Source organism: Chaetura pelagica, unplaced genomic scaffold, assembly GCF_000747805.2.
Source record: "Chaetura pelagica isolate M959 unplaced genomic scaffold, ChaPel_1.0 scaffold344, whole genome shotgun sequence".
Classification (NCBI taxonomy): domain Eukaryota; kingdom Metazoa; phylum Chordata; class Aves; order Apodiformes; family Apodidae; genus Chaetura; species Chaetura pelagica.
The window spans coordinates 7,786,638-7,799,567 of record NW_009953098.1 but is presented as its reverse complement, the minus strand read 5'-3'; the positions used below and the strand labels follow the sequence as shown (position 1 = coordinate 7,799,567).

The 12,930-nt window shown below is 40.0% G+C and overlaps 1 protein-coding gene across 1 annotated transcript in view; it reads left to right on the top strand.

Moving 5' to 3' along the window:
- Positions 1 to 12,930, top strand: part of COL4A6 (collagen, type IV, alpha 6) — a 123,336-nt gene that overhangs the window by 98,577 nt on the left and 11,829 nt on the right. Inside the window, 14 exon segments of the mRNA XM_009997235.1 lie at positions 26 to 79; positions 323 to 392; positions 1,089 to 1,199; positions 1,871 to 2,020; positions 3,583 to 3,687; positions 4,563 to 4,723; positions 5,694 to 5,873; positions 6,378 to 6,561; positions 8,990 to 9,061; positions 9,459 to 9,566; positions 9,904 to 10,125; positions 10,368 to 10,529; positions 11,476 to 11,484; positions 12,488 to 12,658. Coding sequence (XP_009995537.1) covers positions 26 to 79; positions 323 to 392; positions 1,089 to 1,199; positions 1,871 to 2,020; positions 3,583 to 3,687; positions 4,563 to 4,723; positions 5,694 to 5,873; positions 6,378 to 6,561; positions 8,990 to 9,061; positions 9,459 to 9,566; positions 9,904 to 10,125; positions 10,368 to 10,529; positions 11,476 to 11,484; positions 12,488 to 12,658 — 1,759 coding nt within the window.

Below are 12,930 nucleotides of genomic sequence, written 5' to 3'. Positions count from 1 at the left end.
AGTGTTTCCCTGTGGCACTTTGCAGGGTCATCCAGGTCTTCCAGGCTATCCAGGACTGGATGGAGTTGAAGGCATGAAGGTAACTTCTCACATGAAAATATGAAAGCATAGCTTTTTAAAAGATATTTGCATGAATAATGCCTCAATCAAATCTCTTCTTTACCTCTGTATCACTATAACTTTCATTATGTCTCAGTTCTTCATTTACTTTATTGTTAAGGGTAAAAATAAATTGTTGCTGAACTAAGAACACTCAGATATTTTTAATACCTTTACAATGTTCACCCAACTGAATGTGGTGTGAATCCCTTTTCTTCAACAGGGTGAATTAGGTGACATTGGTCCCCCAGGCCCTCCTATTGTTATTGACAGGGAAGGTGTAGTCATTTCAGGTACATGTTTCCATTTTATTTTGGAACTAATCTTAAGCACTTTTTCTGATCCAACTTTCCTCGTACTATATTTTACCACTATTCTACATTGTGTACTGGGTCTAACCCATCCTTGTTATTTTTCCTTTCTATATTACTGGCATACAGATACATTTTGTCCCATATTTATAACTTCAGAGTTTGCAATAAATCGTTCATCCTCGTGTTGCAGAATATGTTTCAAGGCAGAATGAAATGTACTGCCTGGGAGGCTGTCTGTGAGTGAGCTGAGGGAAGTGCTGTGTGTCTACCTGTGTGCCTTTCTTCAGTGTAAGAAAAAAGGACAAATTACTCCCTTTTGTTGCTTGGAAATTGGTACTCTGAATGTTATTCTGCTATTATTTGTTGTTCAATATGGTAAGAGTATTATGAGTTTAAATGAACGAGCTTAATGCCACAGCTGAATGAAGCCTGGATAGGAACAGTCTCTGAAGGGAACAGATTGTGTGGTCTTTCCTGTTCTTCCTCCTTCACTTGCAGTCAGGTTTGAAAGAACCTCTAACATTGACTAACAGACTTAATGCTAATGGCTTTGCAACCTTGGCTGTCAATGAGATCTATGGCCACTAGGGTAGTTGACTGAAGAGAAATTCGGCAGAATTTCAGCAGAAATTCTCATGAGATTTTCCTCCCTCTTTTTCTCTATTTGCCTAATAGGTGCCCCAGGTGACCCTGGAAGCCCAGGAGTACCTGGTCCTCCAGGAGATGAAGGGATCAGTGGTTTACCAGGCCTTCCAGGAGCTCCAGGGTTTCCAGGCCTGAAAAGAGGTAAAGCAGCTCCTAGCAGTGCCCTTAGCAGGCTGTTCCCTGTATGTGTTGGTGAGAAGACTCTGGATAGTGGCCTGGAGGTGATGAAGATACCGTACCTCATTTTATGAGGTACAGTAACCAGTACCTCATTTTATTTCAAATTAGTTGATTGGCAGAACATTTCCTACATTTTAAAGAATAGCAAATGTTGTCAAAGATATTTTTAAAAACCACTTTTCATGGTTGAAATGGAGAGATAATATATTGGCTAAACCCACTGTAGGTGGAACCCATTTGTCCCATCAAAGATGTCACTTTAAAGTTTCTATTTCACTTGAATATAATCTGTAAAGTCCTGGGCTGCGAAGATCCAGAGACTAGGACCTGCTAAAGAAATTACCTCACTCAAAGGAAATCAGAAAATAAAGAAACCCCAGTCCTACCTAGCAAATTGTCTGATCAGTGCGACTTAAATGGAGTCCTGTGAAGTTTTTTGGATGAATGAAGAGTGTGCACTTGGGGGAGCCAGTTGGTGCCTCCTATTAGCAGGTTTTCTTTTGTATGCACTTATAAATTGTTTCTGTGTTAACATGTTTGCAGTTCAGGGCACAGCAGTAATTTTCACAACATTAAAAATACCCAAATGTGTTTGTTGCTGGAGAGCTGCTCATTGTGTCATTGTTGTCTAGATGGAATGGGCCCTGGAGGGTCTCCAGGTATTCCAGGTGTGAAGGGTGAAGTGGGAGAACCAGGAAGAGCAACGATTGGATTACCAGGCACTCGTGGCAGAGAGGGTTTACCAGGTCTGCCAGGAGCACCAGGATTGCCTGGTTCACCACGTATGTATATTTTTAACATCTAATTCCAAGTGAAACAAGACAAATAATCATGTATTTATTTATTTATTTGCCAGTGAGGATTATTCATTTGTCAGTCTCAAATGTTTAGTTGGCACCTCACTGTGATGGTAACTCACAACTTTAAATGTCTATCAGCAGCCACCCCTCTGAAGTAAGCAAATGCAGCTAATTAATGTTAATGTGGTAGCCTGAGAGACTGAAGCATGAGGCTTTGTAGACACAATTTATGACACAAAGGACTTTGAAGTTCTAAGCTAGTCTCCTACTGGATTATGTGAAGAATTGACCATGACGTTATGAGCACCTGGGGTAAATGTCTAGTCTTGTGAGTAGGTATTTTGGTTACCAGGAGTCAAATAGGGAGAGGTTTTAGAACTAAGGAAATATGAATTTATTTTTATATATTCGTATGTACAGATGCCCTGATTGGATTAATTATGCATTGTTTTGTTTTCCTCAGAAACTGAGTATTACATGAAAAGTGTTCATTTTACACAAACCTTGTGTTTTACCTTTCTGCCATAAACTGAGTTCAAACAACCTGTTTTATTTTTGAGAGCTAGCTTTTCAAAAACAGGGCACACTCCAGTGATGGTGCCAGTGAGCATGGAATGATTTTCTGTGGAGAAGAAATAAGTGCTCTCTTACCAATAACTGTTTGCTAGTCAAATCTGGCTCATTCTTCTGCCAAGTTTGTAAAGCTCTTGTAGCATTTTTTAGCTGATGGTTGCAATTTGTTTCCATGGAACATCAGATGGTGCTGGTCAGCACTCCATCTTACTGTTGTCATTGAGGGGAAGGGTTTTCAGACACAGTAGTTTTAGATTAAGTTAGATCACTTTCCACTGCTGTTTCTGTCAGCTCATGTTTCATTCTATTCAGCATATAGAGAGATGTTGAAAATAACACTTCAGTTATGAAGTGAGAAACAGGAAAAGTCAGCTTAACCTTTTTGCCATTTTAGTTTCTTTCCTGAGCTGCAGCAACATAGTGAGAAGCCAAGGAGCTCTGCAGAGGGCAGGTAGCCCTGGGGATGAGTACCATGCCAGCGGCAGCAGCAGAGAACACTGCTTGTGTGTTATAGCTTCTGTGCGAACAAAAAGGACAATAGCCAGTCATCGCAATCACCAGTACATTAATTTGTCCCTTCAACTTCTATCCATCCAAGCCTTAGCTTCTTGCAGAGCTGCAGTGGCACATTGGCCATGAACTAAATCATTTGACCTTCTTTATACAACCCGTGTGCAGTTTCGTTAGTTCTTTGGCCAACTGTTAAGTTTGAAAAAATGCAGTGGTAGAGCAGTTCGCATACTGCATCCATATTGTGAGAGCTTTTGCTTTTCTGTCTGAGAAGCTGGAAGCAAACACATGGTAGAGGATTGCAGCCTGTGATTTCAGCCAAGTTACATCTACTTGTAACTTCCACAGTTGTAGTTTGATCCGGTGCTATTTCTATCAGTTGCATAACTGACATTGTAAGCAATTAATGAGCTGCAAATCTGGCCTTCTTACGGCTTTTGCTTCCCTTCTTTCCACTATAGGCCCTTCATTCCGCCCAGACACGATCCTGGATGGAAGGACTGGGGCCCCAGGGGAGCCTGGGCAAAGAGGGCTGCCAGGAGATTTGGGTCCAAAGGGGTTTAAAGGTAATTGACACTTGTTCTGGGAGAGCCTTTTAGCAGTCATTGGGCCTCAGAAGGGTATTGACACATGGGTGATATCCTAAGGGATAAGGTAGAAGTGTCTTTATGGAAAATCACAGAAGGCTGAGATGGATTAGAGCCAAGAGCCTTTACAGTTTAGAGGGAGTTGTGCCCAGCACTGCCAAAAAAATCCTAGTTCTTAGTCTTCTCAAGCAAATAAGCAGATAGACATCTCATACCCAGAAAATTAGCTGCGTAAGTTATACTTTAAAGCCGTAAGACATAATGAGATGTAGAAATAAAATCTTGTTCACTGCTTTTTGCAATATAAGCTGTAAACAAGAGTGAAATTTAGTTTTATTATCCTCTGTGCTAAAAATTAGGATAATTTAGGTCCTAGAGTGTGGAAGAACCAGTGGCTAAAGCCATGATGCACATCACTGTGCTTTGTGATTGTTTGGATCCATGGCCAGTTATGATTCAGGGAAATATAAAGATATCCAGCTGAGGATCATTGTAACCTACTGTGAATGACAGCATGGATTTGTTTTCTTTGAGATATAGCAATCTCTTTAAAAAAAAACCATAAGACTTCTGTCCTAAAGCCATCAGTTTAGGAGTCTAAAACTTTGGGAAGAAGTCAAGAAGTGCTGAGGTTTGTGTTGCACCTAGTAATTTGGTGATGGCCTTTGCGAAGAAATTATCCTGGACCAAACCTGAGCTTGACAGTTGACACCTGAGCACAGCAGGGACAAAGTCAATTCATATGAGAATGGCTTTGTCCTAATTCAGTCAAATACTGCTTTTGGAGCTCTTGCAAATGAAAAGGATCTTTATCCAAATTAAAATGAATTTTCAGTTTTGACTGTATTTTCCAGGAGAGGCAGGTGATTGTGCTTGTGATGGAGGATTTACAAGAGCTGGTCTAAAAGGAATCTCAGGTCTACCAGGACCATCAGGAAACCCTGGTCTGCCTGGGATTAAGGGCATTGGTGGAGACCCAGGCACTGTGGGTGCACCAGGACTACAAGGCCCTCCGGTAAGGCAGGAAGAATTTGTATTCGCTGTCATGAATAAAAGTAGAAAAATTGCCCAAGAGCAATTGCTGGTGTTAATTGTAGTGAAAGCAGAACACATTCGTAGCATCATTTCTTCTACTTGTTTGGATTTAAAAAAAATATTTAAAAAATTATGTGTGAAAAGAAGCTGAAAGTAGAGAAGTTATCACCTATAAAAAAACTGGATAAATTATTCTTAATTTCTGAGAACTGCATGATGTTTAGCAGTCAAGAGAAAAGCAGTAATAATTATTCATCCCAGGACTTCTTAACGTACATAGATTAAACCCAGGGTTCTTCTTAAGTGAGGGCTGGCTGGTACATCTGCATGGAAAGAAGAAAAAAAATTCAAATGGTGAGATCTTTCCGCATCATTGCTCATGGCTGTAAAAACTGTGTGCCATAGATGCAGTCTCTTTCTCAGCTGCTGTACACTAGATATATTAGCCAGAGTTGAGCTGTGTTTTTTATGAAACAGCAGTCATAACAAACAGGATTTCCCAAAGTGCTGAGCATTGCTCATCGACAGATTTACTTCTGAAAATCATAGTCCACAAGTCTTTTGTCTTCAGAGTACTTTTATCAGTGTCTAACTGCAGCACACCAAGTAATAGGGAAGAAGATTCAATACTTGGGCCCCGTTTGTATGGTGAGTGAGGTAATGTTTCCCAGATGCCATCCAAGATTGCTGTCACTATAGTGCTATATACCAGGGTTTGTCTTGCCACTCTAAAGCTGTAGTGACTTAACTGAAACGTTTGGAAATAATCAAAGCTCCTCTTTTGTTTTGGGTTTTTTTTTTTGTTGTTGTTGTAGTGTATACAGTAGAAAAACCCTTTGGAGATTCTTTCCAGCTTCAGTCATTGTGACCTGACTTCATGTGACATTTTAAGAAGCAAAGCCTTTTATCTGCTTGTTTGTATTCCTGTTTTTTAATCTTCTGTTCTGTAGGCTTTGGCTGGTCAGCAAGGTCTTCCAGGTCTTAAGGGAGAAAAAGGGGATTCATCCTATGCAACAGGCAAAGGTGCACGTGGTGACCGTGGTGCAACAGCACCCAGAGGACCTTCAGGCATCCCAGGAACTCCTGGCAGGGATGGGCTTCCAGGCTTGCCAGGTCCACCAGGCCCTCCAGTAAGTTCAGATTAATTTTAGCAGCAGTCCTTTGGAATTGGAGTAAGGAGCAGAGAAAGTGCATAAAAACCTCACAGTCCCTGAGCACAAATTGGTCTTGGTCAGGATTAATAATTGGCACTCATTATGCCTCTGGCTACCCAGGCTGTTTTTCTTATGTCCTGAAAGATAAAAGACACTGTAGGCATAATTGAGTCAAATCTTGGAACAGAAAAAATCACATCAGAATCCTTTGAATTAAAAAGAAACTAAATGTCTTTCAGAATATGTAATATTTTAGTTTTGGCAAATACAGCTTAAAATATTATATTTAATAGTCACTGAGTCTTCCTCCTTTTTGAAACAATTATGGATAATTTTCAGTGGTTTTCATGTACCTTCCCAGGTCCATCTGAACCTTGCACTGAACTGACCAAAGTCTTAGGCATTTATTAAAATGATAATGGTGTATATTCTTCCTACATCTCCTTGATTTTCAACAGGAATTGTCTTTGCTGTTCACAGGGTGATGGTGGTCTAGGTTTTCCGGGTGAAAAAGGACTGCCAGGATTACCTGGTTCCAAGGGCCATCGTGGAGAAACTGGTTCTCCTGGCATTGGATATCCAGGTCCTAGTGGAGCTCGTGGGCCACCGGGTGACCCAGGAATGGATGGATTTCCAGGACAGGCAGGTCTTCCAGGCCCTGCAGGTATGTGTTGCTGGGTCTTCTGTTGTTTTGAAAAGGTGAAAAGCTGCTACAAGTCAGATGGCACTCACGCAGCAGTCACAGCTTTCTCAAGTTGTCATGCTCAGGAGGACACAGATAATAAGCAACAAATACTCAAACAGTTAGTTCTCGAATCTTAAGGAGTGTTGGATGGAGCTACTCACAGACTATTGCAGGATGTTGTTAGGAAGCTTGATGAAATGAGGTCTTTCAAAAGCACAGCCTTACTTCATTGTCCACATAAAAACAGTAACTCATTGGTATCTGAGACTTCTGGATCAGTTTTCAGAACTATTACTCTTATTGAAATAAGAAGAGCTCCAGATTTTTTTAAAGAAGACACTATAGTACATTGTATGTGTGAACAGGCTTTGGTGAAACATATATTGTCATGATGGTTAGGCAGGGAGTTCAGGTATAACTGGTGCAACCAGCTCTGGGCTGATTCCTTCCCTGAGGTACTAGAGTTTGGCTCAGTTGATATGTCATTGTACATATCATAATGACAAGTGATAAAGTTAGTAAATACAGGTTTGGTAAGGTTTCACATAGGATGTTTTATGTTCATTCTCAGACTTCAAAATGAGTTGGATGGAAAATCATGTGTTTAAATGTTGATGGAAGTTGTTTTCATAAAAAAATGACTGCACAGAGCTAGTCCCAATGTCTTGATTCCATGTCAGCTATTTAAATGTAGCTTAAGAGAAACAGTCCTTTTTCTTTACCATTGCTGATTTTAAGTGTATTTTCCATTCTGTCTATACTTGGCCCTCTAGGTTTGTAATTCAGTCAGTATCAATAATGCAGAATCAATAATGTATTTGTAGACATAATGTTGTTGCATATTGTTTCTGGACTGATAAACTGATGTTCTGAATTAGAAAAACCTTGGTGGTAAGACCACTGCAGGATGAGGAGTTGGTAGTGGAATCTTAAACCCAGAGGGAGGTGAGCGCTAGGCCAGAATAACACAGGGAAGGTTGCACAGACATGCTGGGTGGCATGTTATCTCACATCAGTGTCATGCTGGGTTGTTGTTACGGGGTGAGGAGACAGCTAGTGTTAATGTCCCCCTGGAATAGTCTGCATAAGCTTTTTTTCCAATTCAAGTCACATGCTAAATGCTAAAAGCTTTACTAATTCATAGCTGTGAATGCATACATCTTTGTTTGATAAATCATCTCCTACAAAATCTACCAAATTAAAATTGCATGGTAAGATAAGTAAAAGTAAAATGCTCTGTGCATGATGTGAACTCTAGATATTGTGTAGAGCACATCAGAAGCCAGCTTATTGAGTGCTGCATCAAAGCTTTGCTAACAATGAATGGTCCTTCGTAGAAGAGTATATGTAGTCAAAATATGTGGGAAAGTGTGAATAAGTTGTTAGCCAATTCAGTTTGCACCTCCATAGAGCTGTGTAAGAAAACTTCTAAACGTAGTAAGTTTCATCTAATATTAAAGAACTGTGGGTGAGTGAAAGAAATAATCATTTCTTACGCTGCTCAGACTGAAAGACCTTATTGTGAGAATGAGGAAAGACATTTAAAAAGAGATTGTGACCTATTGAAGTTACATCAAAGACACCACTGAGGAATTTTACTCAAGTTTCTGCCACATGTGGGTAAAACAGGGTGAAAAAGTCTAACTCAGTATTTTATAAAAAGCTAGACTAATTTTATCCGGTATTATAAGATTACTCAAAAATGTTGGAATTGCCTGTATTTTACTTTTATGTCTGACATAATGGTTTCATAATTGTTTTATTTCCTAGATACTGGAATATTTTTGTATAAACTGTGATAATGTAGGGTATTAAGCAGCTGGGGAATACTAAGTTTTGTAATTCTTACACTAAGCCTTGCTTAACATAATTTTGCAAAACATATGAGGAAACAGCCCTATTTGCATTTCAGTTATCCTGACCTGAAATAGCCATTGTAGAAGTATTTTACTGCTGGCTAATAATACAAAATATGCTATTGTACAGAGCTGTTTTTGGAGAATTCACGTAAGACAGTCCTTAAAGCCATGTGATGTGACTGCAACATTAGTAATTAAACTTCCTTTTCCATGCCAGTTGCTGCCCCAGTTGCACAGCTGCTACCACAGGGAGGACCAGTTTCTGAGTACAAGCTGTGGGTACCATGCTGCAAGTACTTCATGGCAGTAGTTGATACCTTTCACTGGTCATGCAGCTCAGTAGTAGGGATGAGGTTAAACAATCACCAGGTTCTAAATGCCTTTATTTTAATATCACCTATTTGGGATGCCAGCAATGTTTGATGTGCCTAATTCAGTCACTGCCTCTTATTCTATATCCTGTGAAAAACATGAGGATACTAAGTATTCCTCTTTGCATCATGTCCATGAAGTGGGCTGTGTGTAGCCTCGGTGTTTCTTTGTTTTAGGTATCACCTTGCCCTGCATAGTTCCTGGAGCATATGGGCCCCCAGGGACTCCCGGCTTTCCAGGATTGCCAGGTAGGGAGACAAGCTGGTTGTAATGCTCTGGCTGACTACCAAGAAGCACTTATTCCCAAATGATTATAATACCTGCTAATTAATCTCCTCCAGTTCATAATAATTCCAGAGAATGAACTGGCAGAACAATGTTTTTTGGGGTTTTTTTCTAGGTTTAAATCCCGAGGAAGATCACGACTGGACCATTTTTTCCCTTTCAAGTAGCCTCTGAACACAAACCCTCTCCACCTGTGTTTATATAGCTGATGAAGCAGCTATAGCTTTGAGACTTTGTTTAGCTTGAATTGTGTATCTAGCAAGTGTTTTCAGCACTAGCTTTGCAGAAAAGATTTGATTGTGTTTTTGTCTTCCATTATTTGTTCATTAATATTATTTATTAATATATATTTATCCTTAGGTCCAAAAGGCAGCAAAGGCTTTCCTGGCATGCCAGGCCAATCTGGATTACATGGGTCAAAGGGACAGCCAGGGTCTGCAGGCGTAGTAGGCTTGCAAGGAGAACCTGGTAAGAGGGAAGTTACTGGAGTTGTTTTTATTGTCTGATTAATGCATACAATGTTTTATCAAATTTGTTGTCCAACCTTCTAGACCACTTTTCTGCCTGGTGCATATATATAAATAATTATTTTTTTAAATGAAATAACATTTTAACTGTTTTAAACTGTTTCATCACTGGCTGTCACCAGTTACTGTTTCTAATTCAGTACTGAAACATTTTGCAACTTTCCAAATTACTTTTTCTTGCATGGAATATTTTTTTTAATGTTGATTTTGTTAGAGATGCTATTGGAAGCAGATATTCTGTACCCTGCTGAGTGACATTTATTGTTTTTCTCTTTAAGGCTTCCCTGGGCCTCGAGGAGAGCAAGGATCACAAGGCCTTCCAGGACTGGATGGAACAGATGGTTTGCCTGGGAAAATGGGTGCTTCAGGCTTAGCTGGAATGAAAGGAGCTCCTGGAGATGTATTTGGTGCTGAGAGTGGAGCCCTGGGAGAGCGTGGCCGACCTGGACTCCCAGGTGATAAAGGGCTTACAGGTGATCTTGGATTTCCAGGACCAAAAGGTAAGCACTGATACAGCTTGTATCTGGGAATATAAAACTATTTCTCTTTCAAAAACCTTTCACCTTTCCAATCTCTTTAAGGTACTTTGTTAGCAGTCCTCTGAGCTGCTGACATGTGGCCATTTGCTGGTTCTCTCTTACAATCTAATGCAACTCAAAGGCTTTCATTAAAAATATTTTTGCAATTAGAAGTGTGAATTTTGTTTTAATTGTTCTGAAATCTGCCACCTCTCTGTTCCCAGGGTTAGATGGAAGACCAGGCCTCCTAGGTATTAAAGGCGAACAGGGCAATCCAGGATATTCGGGTGTCCCTGGATTGCGGGGACCTCCTGGTCCTGGAGGTCCTTTTGGCATTAAGGGAAAACCAGGACCCTTGGGGCCAGTTGGCCTTGCAGGAGCACCAGGTATGTAATGTCATCAAATGAAGTCAAGTAGCAAAGCTGAACGATGAAATGTGGAGGAGGTGTTGGGAGAGATTTGGCGTTTGCTAGGAGTGAGCTCCTACCTCTGGTTAGGGGTGACAGTGCAGAATTGAGCCTTTTGCCTCTGACTGCTGGACAACTCCTGCCTGCCAGGACCCCAAGGCTGTAAGAAGTATAGCAGAAACACAGGATAAAGTATCTTGAAAATATTGATATTTTCAGCATCTCTGCTCTTACACGCTAGCTGTACCATTGGTTAATCCTCATTTCACATTTTTATGGTGATTAATTTCTAGTGTATGACGTTGCTTGAAATGCGAGTTCAATAGATTGAAAAATTGCTGGCTTTCTCAGAGCAAGTGCTTCACTCTTCTCTTTCTCTTCACTGGGGTGGAAGATAATTTATTTCCCTTCACATTAAGGGAGGAAAAAAACCCACAGCTTGAGTACAGTATTATCTTTCAAGCTGCACTGACTGAAGTGTTTAATGATAACTGTATATGCAAAACTTGAGAACCAAGCAGTGAGCAACAAGTAGAGAACAGTCTGTGACATAACTCATCTGTTCAGACATGCAGAATCACAGCGCTGGAGCACAGTGACCACAAATGAATGAAAGCAATAATGGTTGAGATTTAAATCACAGCATTTTTAAAGCTTTTTTTTTTTTTTTTTTTTTAAATAATTGACATGAACATTGCTTTTGCCTCTCTGTTGTTTTAATATTACTTTCCTTGAACTGTTTTTACAAAGCTCCAGATGATTACATTTTTGAAGCTGTAGTCTCTCTGAATCATTAGTTTCTTTTGTACCCTTATTCCTTCTGTTTACATTTTTTGTCTGTTTTTTCCTTCACCATGTTTCTATTCCATTTATCATCAACTCTCCATTTCTGATGTCACTGTTTGGTTATGGGTTCTTCACATAGGCTGTCAAGGTGAGAAAATGCAGTGTAGCACAAAAGCCCATGGACTAACGGCCTAGCTTTTAATGCTACAAGAATTGCATTGACTACAGGTGATACCCCTTATTATTGCTAATCAAACCAGAAGGCAGAGAACCATTGTAGTGAGAATGCTCAGATAGTAACAAAGCCTGAAGCCTATAAGGAAGTCCTTAATATGTACAGATTTTAAGTCTGTATGTTTTCTCTGTCCTCTTAAATAAAGCAGCCATTTCATCTTTTGCTTTAAAAAATACTGGGTTGTAGCTTAACACATGTAAGCCCTGAATATAACAAAGCTTGTATATTGGGTGCCACTGCTGCAAGTGCCTTTTTTGAGAAGCCACGCAATTTCTCTTCCTCTCTTCGGATCTGAGCCTTCTGTTTTCAATGGTTTGAGCCTTTATTTAAAATTGTAAACCATTACAAAGCTTCAGATGGAAACATTCTGAAACATTTAGAGGCAAAACAATGCATATGAAGTTGGTTTCGTGACAGCACAATCAGAAGCTCATTCCCCTAGTGAGCAATTTGCTCTTGAGTAGTAACACATTTAAACTACCAGGGTGGAAAAGAAACTTGTAAAAACAAGCCTCTCTATTTGATCTCTGGTTCACCCAGAGGATGAGGTAGGTAGCAGAAGCTGGCATTAATGATGCTCCTCATTCTGGTTTGACTGCCTTGATGATAAAGGTAAGACTGGTGCACTACAGGTTAGTGTATGGTAAAGGATACCATCATGGATACATCATAAGGGGTTTCACTCTTGCCAGTTGTGTAGTGATGTAGGCAGTAACCCTCTTCATAGGTATTGTATTAGATGACTAATGCTTTTGCATTTCTAAGCTTTATGCCTTCTAGTAGGCTGCATGTGCCATAAGGTTCATTTGTCATGTTAAAAAACAATGCTGTGTTTAAAGAATCTGGGAAACTGCCCACAAATAGTTCTAGTGTTTGTGTGACATAATCAATTGAGTTCTTTCTTGTATTGATTCAGGACTTCCTGGAGTCAAAGGCTTGACTGGGGATGTAGGTCCACAAGGCCCTGCTGGTATGAAAGGCTTCCCAGGTCTTGATGGTGCTCCAGGATCTCCTGGGGAAAGAGGATTCTTAGGGCCACCAGGGCCTTTTGGTCAAGATGGACGTCCAGGTTTCTCAGGGCCAAAAGGTATGTGTTCCACTTGGGGAACAGTCTGAGATTACTGTGTCCACAAAACAATAACCTTGTTAATACCAATTTTTAGACCCAACTTGTCAGAAGAGAATGAATTCCCAACTAGTGTTGGAATGTATTTGTTTTGCTGCTGAGTTATGAATTACAAATAAATGGATTTAATTATCAAATTGTGGTCATAAGGGGATCCATCTGAAAGAACTTGGGCCATTATAGGCAAAGGATCATGTAAATCAAGATAGAAAGACAAGAAATGGAAGAAATGA